At 35.8% G+C, this 13,739-nt stretch overlaps 1 protein-coding gene across 4 annotated transcripts in view; it reads right to left on the bottom strand.

The window, feature by feature from the left end:
* The window catches only part of RBBP8 (RB binding protein 8, endonuclease), a 102,174-nt gene that overhangs the window by 20,517 nt on the left and 67,918 nt on the right, over nt 1-13,739 (bottom strand). For all 4 annotated transcript variants that reach the window (XM_072604378.1, XM_072604379.1, XM_072604380.1 and 1 more), the window contains 4 exons: nt 12,242-12,851; nt 11,746-11,872; nt 10,629-10,720; nt 7,800-7,914 (listed from right to left, as the gene is read on the bottom strand). In XM_072604378.1, coding sequence (XP_072460479.1) covers nt 7,800-7,914; nt 10,629-10,720; nt 11,746-11,872; nt 12,242-12,851 — 944 coding nt within the window. The remainder of the gene's footprint in view (nt 1-7,799; nt 7,915-10,628; nt 10,721-11,745; nt 11,873-12,241; nt 12,852-13,739) is intronic.

The raw sequence follows: 13,739 nt of genomic DNA, 5'->3' as shown, positions 1-13,739 counted from the left end.
CCCTATTTGTGTCATAAAAAGGAATTTGGTAGGATTCCTCCTTTACCTGTGTTCCCATAAGTATTGGGATTAGTTATACTTTAAATGTTTGGAAGAATTTGCTTATGAATCCATCTGGTCCTGGGAATTTTTTCTTAGGAAGCTCACTGATGGCTTGTTCAATGTCTTTTTCTAAGACTGGGCTAAGTATTTTATTTATTCTGTTCATTTGGGTAATCTATCTTTTTGTAGACATTCATCTATTTCATTTAGACTATCAAATTTATTAGAAAATAATTGGGCAAAATGGCTCCTAATGGTTTTAAATTTCTCTTCATTAGTGGTGATTTCAACCCTTTCATTTTTGATACTGGTAATTTGGTTTTCTTCTTTCCTTTTTTAAATAAAATTAACCAATGGTTTATGTATTTTATTCACAAAACCAACTTCTAATTTTATTAGTTTAATGATTTTCTTACTTTAAATTTTATTAATCTCTCTTTTGATTTTCAGGATTTATCATTTAAGTGGGGATTTAAAATTTTTTCCTAGGTTTTTTAGTTGCATGCCCCATTCACTGATCTGCCTTTTCTTTATTTTATCCACTAGATATATAATTAGAGATATAAATTTCCCCCTAATTACTGCTTTGGCTGTATCCATAAATTTTGGGATGTTGTCTCATTGTTGTCATTTTCTTTAATGAAATCAGTGATTATTTCTAAGATTTCTTCTTTGATCCACTTATTTTTTAGGATTAATATCCAATTAATTTTTAATCTCTCCACTGCCCATTACTGAAATTAATTTTTATTTCATTATCATCTGAGAAGGACAAAATTTACTATTTGTCCTTGTTACAAGGTTTTTGTGTCCTAATACATGGTTAATTATTTGTATAGGTGCTATATACTACTGAAAAAAATGTATATTCCTTTCCATTCCCATTCAATTTTCTCCAGAGATGCATCTTATCTAACCTTTCCAGAATTTTATTCACTTCCTTAATGTCTTATTTATTTTTGGTTACGTTTATCTAGTTCTGAGAGAGAAAAGTTGAGGTCCTTCACTAGTACAGTTTTATTATCTATTTACTCCTGTAATTCATTCAACTTTTTCAAATATTTAGATGCTATACCATTTGATGCATATAAGTTTAGTATTGATGACTTGATTGTCCATGGTGCCTTTCAACAAGATATAATTTCCTTCCTTATCTCTTTTAATTAGGGTCTATTTTTGCTTTTTCTGAGATCATGATTGCTAATCCTGCTTTCTTTGCTTCTGCTGAAGCATAATAAATTCTGCTTCAGGCCCTTATCTTTACCCTGTAATCTCTCTGTTTCAGATGTGTTTCTTGTAAACAATACACTGTAGGATTCTGGTTTTTAAACCATTCTGCTATGCAATTCCATTTTAGGAGTGAGTTCATCCCATTCCCATTTATAGTTATAACTGTGTATTAATATTTTTATTTTTTTTTACTATTTTATACTATTTTCCTCTTGTTTATTGCCCTCTCTCTCACTTCCTCCCATCTTTTCCCTCCTCACAAGTCTTTTACTTCTGATCACAGCTTTTCCTAAAGTACCCTCTCTTTTATCCCATCTCTCCCTTTTATTATCCCTGTCCTTTTTTACTTCCTTATAAGGTAAGATATATTTCTGTATCTACCTGAGTGTGTATGTTATTCCCTCTTTGGGCCAATTTTGATGTTCATGCCTCTTCTTTGTGGGATAATTTATCCCATTCCATCTCCCCCACTCCTTATTCCAGTGCAACTATCTTTCTCATACATTTATTTTTTTTCTTCTGGGAGGTATCATCCCATCAAAGTCATCTTATATTCATACTCTCTATCTATGCATACTCCTTCTAACTGCTCTTATAGTACTAAAGTTAAGAGTTACAAATATCTTATCATACAGAAATATAAACAACTTAACCTTATTGAATTTCTTATGTTTTCTCTTTCTTGTTTCATTTTTACCTTTCTATATTTCCGTTGAGTCTTAAAAATGGAGGCCAAATTTTTAATTCAGTCCTGGTGTTTTAATTAGGAATACTTGAAAGTCTTCTATTTCACTAAATATTCTTTTTTCAAGATTATATTCAATTTTGCTGGGTAGGTGATTCTTAGTTGTAATCTAAACTCCTCTGCTTCTGGCACATCACATTCCAAGCCCTCCTTTAGGAAGCTGCCAAATCCTATGTAATTCTGACTGTTGCTCCACAACATCTGAATGGTTTCTTTTCGGCTGCTTGCAGTACTTTCTCCTTGATGTTTGAGCTTTGTAATTTGGCTATGATATACCTGGGAGTTTTCATTTTGGGATCTCTTTCAGGTGGTGATTGGTGGATTCTTCCAATTTCTATTTTGCCCTCTGGTTCTTCCTCTATTGGAGCGGTTTTCTACGATATTTTCTTGACAGATGTTATCCAAACTTTTTTCTTTTTATCATGGCTTTCAGGTAGTTCAATAATTCTTATATTCTCTCTCCTGGATCTATTTTCCAGGTCACTTGTTTTCCCATGTAGTTTATTTTTTTTATTTTGTTTTTATTATATCTTGATGTCTCATAGTTATTAGCTTCTACTTGCTCAACTCTAATTTTTAAGGAATTATTTTCTTCACTGAGCTTTTGTACTTCCTTTTCCATGTGACCAGTTCTAATTTTTAGGGAGTTATTTTCCTCAATAAATTTTTGTATATCTTTGCCCATGCCAATGACTTTTTTTTCATGATTATTTTGCATTACTCTCATTTCTTTTCCCATTTTCTTCTACTCTAATTTGCTTTTTAAAACTCTTTCAGAAATTCTTTTTGGACTTGAGACCAAATTACATTATTCCTTTGAGGCTTCACATGTAGCCATTTTGACATTAGTGTCCTCTTCTAAGTTTATGCCTTGATCCATAGTAATGTCACCATAATGACTTTCTATAATCAAGTTCTTTTTTTCTCATTTTTTCTGCCTTTTTTATGACTTGGTATTTTTATGTGAGAGTTGGGCTCTGATTCTGCACTGTCTTAAGCTTTCTGTGTTGGAGCTCAGGTTCTTACTGCTTTCACTGGGCTTTAAGGTTTAGCTGTTTGCTTTGACTAGAGGGTAAACTACCCTTCTGTCTTGTACTGAGGCTGGGGCGGAGGGCCTCCCTTGAGTATAGGGTTTAGCTGCTGGCCTGCCCCAAAGGTGGGGGGTGGGTGGGGAATCTATCTTCTGGGTTGTTACTGTAACAGAGTTTTTTCTGGTGGCTGGCCCTGGAGGAGGGATCTTGTTTCTGGTCTGCCCCAGGCATGGGTTGCTATGGAAACAGGATCTCTCTGCTGGCAGGCACCAGTGGTTCAGGGGATCCTCACGTTGGTCAGCCCGGGGACAGGGCTTCACTGCTGTTCAGCAACCAGGTCAAGGTCTTCCTGGTGATGTGTGTTGGGGATGGGGTCACTGGGGTGGGACCATGCTGCACTACACAGTCTTCTCACTTGTCAATGGGGCTGCTGGTTTGCAGGCTTGCTGGTGGATTATCCCAAGGTTGGTGTCATGCTGCAGGTCTCCTGCTGTGAGGTAACTGCTACTGCTGTTCTTGGACTTCAGTCCCCTCCCACCCTAGTGAGACAGACGTTTCTTGCTATGCTGGTAAGCTGTTTTCCCTACTTCTAGATAAATTGAGGCAGTTTCCCAGTTTGGAGGAGAATTTGGGAGGGTTCCTTCATCACTCTGCCATCTTGGCAATGAAAGTCCCCCATTTAAGTTTTAAATTACTAGCTCATGACCAATGCATATTGGTAGATCGGAGATTTTCATGAAGTTAAGTACTCTCTCCTAATCTTATCATGCTTTCCCAGAGATCTTTCATATAGAAATCATTCCAAGGTATTAGAAGATTTTCTTTTGTTCATTTATTTTCTTGGGGTCCAACATACCAAATAAGCTATCCTCTCTATTGTCTAAAATTCTTGCTCCAAAAGCACCTTAACTATTTTTCAAGTCATAACATATTTTTATGTCAATTTCTGTATATAAAGCACTGTCAATAACATGCTACAGTCAGCCTGTGCTCATCTTGTAGCTTTCTATTGCCCTCTTGCTTAAAGTTAATTCTTTTGGAATTGTGGTGATAATTTCATGATTTGTAGTCATTTAATATTACTGACAGAAATTTTTATCAGCAAACAATTCAGAATCATTGAAAGCAATCCATTTTCAATTCTTAATTCCGGGCCTAGCTCACTGTACCTGTTCAGCTCCAATTTAAGACATGCCTCCTGACTGAATAAAAGGGTGCCCAGCTGTTTCATGTTAAGGCAATGTGAGTTTTTTTATCCTTTACTTTTTAATGTGGATGGTTAAACTTGATCTCATTTCCAAATTTTCTCTCTTGCCCTTCTCCCACCTAGTTGAGAAGCCAAGAAATACATTTTCACATTTCTATGTTATAAAAGAAAGAAAAAGAAATGGACAGAAAATATGCTTCAATCTATACTCAAGAGTTCTTCAGCTCTCACTCTAGAGGTGGATAGTATTTTCCAGTCAGTCCTCTGGAACTGTTGTGGATCGCTACAATGTCAGAGTAGCTTAGTCTTTCACAATTTTGTTATAATATTGCTATTACTGTGTACAATGTTCTCCTGGTTCTGCTTACTTCATTTTACATCAGTTCATAGAAATCTTCCCAGGTTTTTCTGAAACCATCTGGCTCATCATTTCTGTAGTATTCCATTACAATCATATACTACAACTTGTTCAGCCAATCCTCAACTGATTGGGCATTCCCTCTGTTTCCAATTCTTTGTTGCCACAAAAAGAGCTGCCATAAATATTTTTTTGTACATATGGATTCTTGTTCCTTTTATATCTTTGAAGTATAGACTTAGCAGTGATATTGATAGGTCAAAGGTATGTATGCAGAGTTTTATAGCCTTTGGGGTATATGCCACTAAAATGGCTGGTAGCTGTTCAGTTGTTTTAGTCATGTTCCACTCTTTGTGACCCCATTTGGTGTTTTCTTGGTAAAGATACTGGAATGGTTTGCCACTTCCTTCCCCAGCTTGTTTTACAGAAGAGGCAAACAGGGTTAAGAGACCTGTCCAGGCTCACACAGCCTCTGCCTGACGCCAGATTCAATCTTAGGAAGGTAAGTCTTCTTGACTTCAGGCCCAGCATTCTTTTCACTGCATTACCTAGCTGCCCCCTAGAATGGTTGGACCAGTTCACAACTCCACCAACAATGCATTAGTGTCCCTACTTATCCACATTTTCTCCAGCATTTGTCATTTTCCATGTTAGTCAGTCTGAGAGGTGTGAGATGGTACCATAGAGTGTTGTAATTTGCAATTCTCTAATTATTAGTGATTTAGAAGATACTCTTCAAAATTAACTTATCATCCTCAAAAAAAAATTGTTCTAAGTGTAGACATGGTTTAGTTCTAAAAAATTTTTTTAAAGGCACATTTTATTAAAAAAAAAGTGGAAAACTGCCCAATTTGTTCTATTTCTAATTCAAATAAGATCGACTCATGACAATATCTCTTAAGTAGCCCTCATTCAATGAAAAGGCCAAAAGTAACCATGCTTGAAGTTTCCAGGCATAACTGAACAAGGAATTTAGGCAAAATGAAATACAGGCAGATGCCTAAAGTTAAAATTATTCTTTAACATCCTACCTACAGCAGCCCCAAAATATGCTACTGGATGGACAATGAGGCCTGGTCTAACTTTGAACGAGGGAAACTACCATCTCTTGAGCCCAGGCTTGCAGTCAGGAAAACTGAGTTCAAATCTGGCCTCTAACACTTACTAGTGATATAATCCTGGGCAAGTCAATTAATCCTATTTGCCTCAGTTTCCTCATCTATAAAATGAGCTGGAGAAGGAAATGGCAAACCACTCCAGTATCTTTGCCAGGAAAATCCCAAGTGGGGTCATGAAGAATTGCATACTACTGAAATGACTGAACAACAGACTTTAAATGAATTGGATATATTTTTGTTCTAAAGATTTATTTGATACATGAAATCATGAAGATTGCTATTGTTCATGCATTCATATTCTCACTATCAAGTAATATAATTATTAAATCTTATTATTAGAAGAGACCTTAGAGAGTACCAAAGTCAGTGTTTCACCAAATGTAAGAATTTCTGGGCAGCTAGGTGGCACAGTGGATAGTGCACTGGCCCTGGAGTCAGAAGAATCTGAATTCAGGTCCAGCCTTAGACACTTACTATCTGTGTGATTCTGGGCAAGTAACTCAATTTTCATCGCATCCAAAAAACAAAACAAACTTAAGAATTTCATGTGTATATTATCTCTTATAGTCACTACTTAAAACAGTGATGGAAAGTTTAATACTTAAGACATCTGTTTTTGGCTGTTAGACAATTCCAGCTGGAAAGTTCTTCCTTACATCATCCATGAAGCTTCCATCTATCAGTCCTAGAATTCGCCATTTTGCAACTATACAGTCATTTAGCAGTGTTTTAACATGACAAAGTCGGAATGATTATTTAAAACCTGAACTGACACACTCTGAAAACTCTCTGCTTCTCTGATCATATAATCAGCCTTTAAATCAAAAATTTTAAATACTTAGCTTTTTGCTCTAGACAACTAGATATCAGATATCACACATATTTGGCTACTCTCTAGCAGGTGATATAGAGATGTAGACATAAGCAAATGTTATAAATTTACAAATTCTGACTTGCTCAGGTAGATGGTCTGGGGAGATAATGGGTGAGATATGAGGGAACAGAAATCTGAGCAAGACTCTAGTTGCTTGTTTTTTCTGCCTTAAGTAGAAGAAAGAAATAGGGAATCATGTGGAATCTGATCTAGCTTCAGAGCCTCCCAACAAGCTGTAGCTCTGTAGCTCTTTTACTAGGTATCCCTTTCTATTCCTTATCGATATATCGAAGGAGGGCATGAATATGGTTTCAAGCAATGCAGCTCTCCTTCTGCTTCAGTTTGAGATATTTAGGAACCTTTGAGTAGGGGAAGTCGCAGTGGTGGTAGCAGCACTGACTTTTGGCCATACTATCCTCTTACTGACTCACTTGTTGAAATAGCAGTGACATACAGGAAAAAATGTAGCAATCACCATTCTTTTCCTATCTCATCCATTCCAAAAGATTGAAATGTTTCAGGTGAGGACTTAATTAGCTCCATATCACAGTTTGGAGACTTCTAATCTAGCCATTCTTCTTTTCTAGAGAAGTAGGAAAACGTAACGAGAAAGGTAGAGGCATGCAGCATCTTCCTTAAATGTTGACTCACAAATAGAACAGTGGATAGAGTGTGTGTCCTGGAATTAGGAAGACTTTAGTTTAAATCTGGTCTTAGACATTTACTAGTTGTCAAATCACTTTGCCTCTATCTCTCACTGTAGGTGCTTAATAAATGTTTGTTCTCTTCCCTATAAAGCTTATTTCATAATATTGTTTTAATCTACAAAAAACATATACTTCTAATATATGCTAAGAGTTAGTTTTATAGCTCTTGAATTATTCAAAAGGTTCTGAGTAATTTCTTAAAAGTCAATACAATAATTTTAGGTTCAAATATATTTCTTTGATGAAATCTCTCAAAAACTTTCTTTTGGATATAACTAAGAGAATATACATAAACCAAAAGAAAATTAAAAAAAGGTTTATAGTGACGTGGTCAATTTTTCTTCATTTGTAAATAAGTTGACTAGACAGGATGATCTTTTTATGGTTCCTTTCAGAAGCTCAAATCCTATCATTCTGTGATCAAGAAACATGAATGCAAATGTAAAACTCTTTTTTATGTCCCCTCTTCCCCCAAATCAAACCTTACTTGGACTTTTCTCTCCCTTCTGCTCCTGCTTCTTGATTTTTAAAAGCACAGTTTCACTAATCAACGTACAATCCATGTCCATAGTCTCGCCTCCTAATCTTGATTGACTACCATCCTGAATAAATATAAAAAAATTCACATTTTCATTAATTACCCCTTTAAAACTTGTGAAATATATACATAGCTTACATTAATGCAGATGTGTTGTTTATCAACTCATAAGGGAATAAATCCCCTAAGGGGTTTTGTGAGTAATAAGTATCTATTAATTTAAAAGGTGCCTTTTACTGATAAACCTAAGGTTCTCCTGCCTTATCTTTTCTCATTTACCTCAAAATCTGGTAGCTATTGGGATTAGCAAGAACATAGTGAATATAATCTACTTTTTTAAAAAAACCAATTTCTCTAGTTACTAAAATAATCAGATACAATCTTACAAACTAAAAATAATTTCTTAAATGACACAAAACCCAAGTATAAAACAAATGAAATTAAATGAAACTTTCATTTTTTATTCTTGATTTCTTACTTTGAGCTTTTGTATTTGCAGCATTTGATAGTGGCCAACTAAAAGAGTTAAAATACTATTTACATTCATCTTGCAAACTAATCAAAGTCATTTTTCTAAAATTGCTGCTTCGTGACCTAATAATAATGGTTCGCTTGAATGTCACTGCAAATTTTACAGAGTACTTAACTTGCAACAACCCTGTGAAATACGTAATGGATATATTCTTTTCCCATGTTGTAGCATGGGAAACACTGGATTTGGAGTCAGAAAATCAGGGTTCAAATGCCAGTTCTAAAATCTACATGACCATTGACAATTCACAACCTCTCTGGACTTCTATTTTATCTTTTATAATATGAGGAGGTTGAACTCAATAATGTCTGTCAGATAGTCTTTGCCAGCTCTAAATTCATAACCCTATGAAATGAGGCAACTAATAGCCCTGAAATGGTAGTGACTTCCTGAAGGTGACATAGCTGATATCTTAGGTGGGATATAAGCCCAGGGCTGACTCCAAATCCAGCACTCTATGCCAATATTTCACTTGCAAAATTACATTCATGCTTTTTCAACACAGGGATTCTTAATACGTTGCAAATTGTTCTTTCGTATCACCCAGTTTAACTCATGGAAACAGCATGAATTAGGTCACATAGCTCTAATTTTTCCCAGTTTAGAAATTCATTCAATGAACAAATGTTTATTAAATTCTGTGTGTTAGATGATGAGCACATAAAGACAAAAAATGAAAAATGACTCCTGGCTTCAAAGACCATACACTCTACTGGGGAAGACGACATGTTTTCAGATAAGTAGGTAAGAGAACTTGAGGAGAGAGCATTAACAAGGTGTTATGAGTCTCTTTAGTTGTCTGCTGAAATTGATGAAGTCCTTCTCAGATTAATGATTTTCAATGCATAAAATAAAATAAGATTTCAAAGAATTATACTGAAAGGTGGTTATCAAAGAGTCTAAAAGAAAAAATTCACAGATCCACATTAAGAACCCTTGAACTAGGATAATCAGGAAAGTTTTTCCACAGGTGATGACACTGAATTGAGTCCTGAAGGAAGATAAAGATTTTAAGAAGCTGCTTAAGGAATGCATTCCAGAAATGAGGGACAGCTTTTATAAAAGCATGTTTGGAAGTAGGGAAAGACCAAGTTTCAGCAATAGCATTTTATAATAGAAGAGGGTGCAGGATTTGAAATCAGAGGACCTAGGTTCAAATTCTCTGCCCTTAACCTCTCTGCTCCTCAGTTCCAAGGTCCCAAGGTGTCAAGTAAGCAAGTTTGGTTGGAACAGAGTACATGAAGGACGGTGAAGCAAAAACAAGTCCTACAATCAAAGCTTTACAGCTGAAATGGATGACATGGGCCACCTAATTTCATTTTACAAATGAGGAAACTGAGGCCCAACGATGTTAAGTGGTTTGTGCAAGGTGATACAGGTGATCACCAGTGGCAGGATTTGAACCCAGGTCTCCTGACTCCAGAGGTATCACTCTTTCCATTGTACCATACAGAGTTCCCACTTCTGAAATCGAGGGCTGGAATCACATTATGAAGTACTTAAATGTCAAACAGAAAAGTTTTTATTTTATACAAGTTATTTTATCAAAGAGATAAAGGCCACTGAAAATTCTTAAGCAGAGTGATATTATCAGAAATTATTCTGGCACCTGCACAGAAGATGGACTGAAAGAAGCAAAAACTGGAAGCAAGGAGGCTGTTAGTGGCGTATGTAAGGTGATAATGAAGTGAATCATGAAGATAAGGGGACAGAGGTGTGAGATATTATCGAACTGTGTGTGAGAAGTAGAACTGGATGAGAGTTGGCTTCTGACTAGATGGAGGCTTGTGGGAGGAGGAGGAAGAGGGAAAGGCAAGTGTCAAAGATGACTCCAAATTTGCAAAAATAGGTGATTAGAAAGATGTCAGTGCCCTCGAAAGAAACAAAGAAATCAACTGCTTTTTAAAAATATTTGTGATTACAATCAAGATATACATATCTATCAAGCAGATATTAATATGGGACTGAAACTCTGAAAACAGATTAGGACTGGATATATAGACAGAGATACTTATACAGAGATGATAACTGAACCCTTGAGAACTGATATAATCATGATGAGATCACAGAACAGGTACAGACAGAAAAGAAGGTCTGGGAATGAGGAACTGGGTTTACATGGCAGCATGGTCAATCAGTGGAAAAATCACAGTTGTAGAGATGAGTACTCTTTCCAATAGACTAGAAAGAAGCAAATGTGCCTTCATTTAGAAAGAAGCAAATATGCCTTCATTTCGTTAACTTACCTTTGTATCTATTACAGTAATATCCATTTTATATTGAGAAAGATCTGCTGCTGGATCTATACTCCACTGGATATTTTCTAAACATGATTTATCTTAAAGAAGAAAAAATTCATAATTAAAACCTGAATTATGAATTTACATCACTTTTTAAAACCAGTATATTTAATATATGTATTTATAGTAACCTCACTCTAAAGAGCTAAATTATAGACTGGAGTTTGATAAAGGCAGAATCCATCTCTTGGTGTCCTGAATTTTTTACAGTGGGGAATCTATTTCAACCTTTCTGTTTACTAGAAGAAATTACTCAAATTAGGCATGGCAAAGGGAAACTTGACACAGGTTAAGTCACGGTCTACCCATGTCTTTTTAGTGCTCAATTTTGTGCTCCATTTTGCCTCTAGAATAAAATACAAATTCTTCTGCTTGGCTTTTACAGTCCTTCACAATTTGGCTCCAGTTTACCTCTATTTCACATTCATTCCAGTCGAACCAGCCTTTTCGCTGTTCTCCCCAAAGAACATTCCGACTTCCCACCACCATGTTTTTTGTTGCAGGCTGTTCCCTATGGAATGTATGCTTTCTTCAATTGCCAGCTCATAGCGTCAAGCTGGAATCTCTCAGTTGCTAGTGCTCCCTCCTGCCCCCCAAGGCCCTTTATATATATTTTACATTTACTCAGCAGCATATATTCTCTTTCTCTGAACAGAATGTAAGTTTTCTTTAGGTTGGGAACTATTCTGTTCCTACTGAGGCTCAAAAACTGCTTGTAGCTCACTGAGAAAGTGTAAGAAACAGGAATATCACGGAAAGGATGATATTGGTGAAAATGAACAGGTATGCAAAGTAACATTTCATTAAGCTATTAGGCAATTTTGCTTCAGTACTTTCAGGAAACATACTGTGTGGTGAATTTTGTTAGGAAGTATCTTGCATCGAAACAAAATATTAAAAAAGAACATTTTCAAATGTAAGAAATGAGATGAAAATGCAATGTTCACCTTGTAATTCAGCTAATATAAAGCATGGGAACTACTATTTCAGCTGAAATTTACATTCATTTTAATGATTTTTTTAAAAAGAAACTGAAACTATACTGTAGATAACATATACATACCTTGATTATCTTGGAGAGCTCGTGCTTTAGTTATTCTACAGGGATTTAACTGAAGAACTGAGGCAAGTTCACAATCTCCATGTCCCATTCTGCCTTTCATTTTTATTGGCTCATAGCTACCAGTGACCTAAGAACAGATGACAGCATTAGTACCTGAGAGCAAGTCACAAACATTAATTAGAAAACAAATTCCTGCACACCTAGTACAACAATATACCTTCAGGTCACCAAAAAGACACTCTGACTCCAGACTTTTATGTGGAAGTAGAAGGATTTTGAAGGCAGGATTTTCTTCTTTTATTGCTAGCTGTACTTTTTGATCTAGAGATGATTTACTGAGGGACAGGAAGATATATTTCTGGAAATAGGGGTCCTCTTGGGACTCTCTGCTTATTACGCAGCTCCCATTTAAGTTTGTGCAACTAGAGGAAGAGCCCTCTGGAATGGGTTTCAAAGCATCATGAAGAGCCATCTGCCTAAAACAGTTTTTACAAACCTCATTTCCTTGGCTTTTTTCTTGACGGTGAATAGCTGAAAATCGATCGGACAGATCCAGGGGCTTATCCATTACAGAGTCTCCATTGATGGAAGGATGACTATCCCCTTGGAAAGGAAAAGCATTTTCTTTATCAAAAGAGGTTTGGGGACAATGTTCACTTTCTTCTTCAGTCTTCTTCCTTTTGGCTCCTCGGCCTCCCAGTGGTTTCAAAGGCACAAAAAGATCATTTTTTTCAGTAGCTTCATCTTTTGGATTATCAATCTCAACCTGTGTACTTATTGATTCATTGATACTCTTTCTCACAAGCAGTTGCTTAATGGAAGAAGAATGATCAATAACAGTGCTTGTTTGAGAACCAAGATTAAGGCATGTAGCATGGCTGGTGTCTTCAGATTTTGATCTAGGTTTCTGTGGTCTAGAATTAGAAGTAATGCTGAGGCAATTTGTTTTGAGATGGGAATTTTTCCCACCCTCTAAAAGAGAAGGGGACAAGCTTGTATTAAAGCCTAAGCCATTTTTCACATTAGAAGCAGCCCCAAAAACAGGAGAAGATGCCCGAGCAACCCAGTCAACTTCTGGTGGAGTTCTTGGAGAGGAATCTGAAAATCTGAACAAATAAAGAGAAGTAGTGAAACATCTCACCTATCACTGACAAAACAAGCAGAGAGCAAAACAAGTGCTACAGTCATGATTAAAAGACACTGATCATAATAGTTTATACATCAAAAAGCCCTGTCAATCCCAAATCTTTGACAGTGATGTCTTGTTTACCTACTAGTAGTAGACTAGGATGCTAAGAGAAGGATTAGGAAGAATTATAGGTGCAATGCAGTGACTGGTCAGCTACACTGCAGTTTTTATCAGCCAAATGCAGAAAAAAAATAACCCATGCTTTTAAATTAAGCATATTAATAACAAGAGCTTTGAGGCTTGTAAAGCGTTTTACATATATTTATCTCATCCAATTCTCAGAAAACCCTAGATGATAAGTGCCAATTTTGTAGATGGGTAAACTGAGGTTAAGAGAGTAATCTACTTGCCCATGATCATAAAACTAGCAAATTCAAGATGTGAGATTTCAGAAATCTCTGACTCCATCCTGCTTTCTCTACTATACCTAGGTAACATTCATTTATTTAACAAACATCTAAGCACTTTCTAGATGCAAAACAAATACTGTAGGGAATAATAAGAAACATAAAATATACTCTTTGTTCTGATTAAAGTTAGAGTCTAGTAGGGAAGATATATACACATATAAATAAATAAAAAGTATCATTGAAAATGCAGTTATAAAGTGTTATGATAAAATCTGAGGTGGGGGATTATTCAATTTTGGCACATTATTTGAAAGTACAGATAGGTTTTCTAATAGAAAAGACTGGATTCTTTAAAAGAAGGTAAAGGCTACCTAGAAATAGTGAATTCCAAGTATTAATAGAAGTAAATATATTACTTACTCTCTCACTCCTAGTGTAATGCAAAAAGCACAACA

Source organism: Notamacropus eugenii, chromosome 4 (genome assembly GCF_028372415.1).
Source record: "Notamacropus eugenii isolate mMacEug1 chromosome 4, mMacEug1.pri_v2, whole genome shotgun sequence".
Taxonomy (NCBI): Eukaryota; Metazoa; Chordata; class Mammalia; order Diprotodontia; family Macropodidae; genus Notamacropus; species Notamacropus eugenii.
This window is presented reverse-complemented; position numbering and strand designations above follow the sequence as displayed.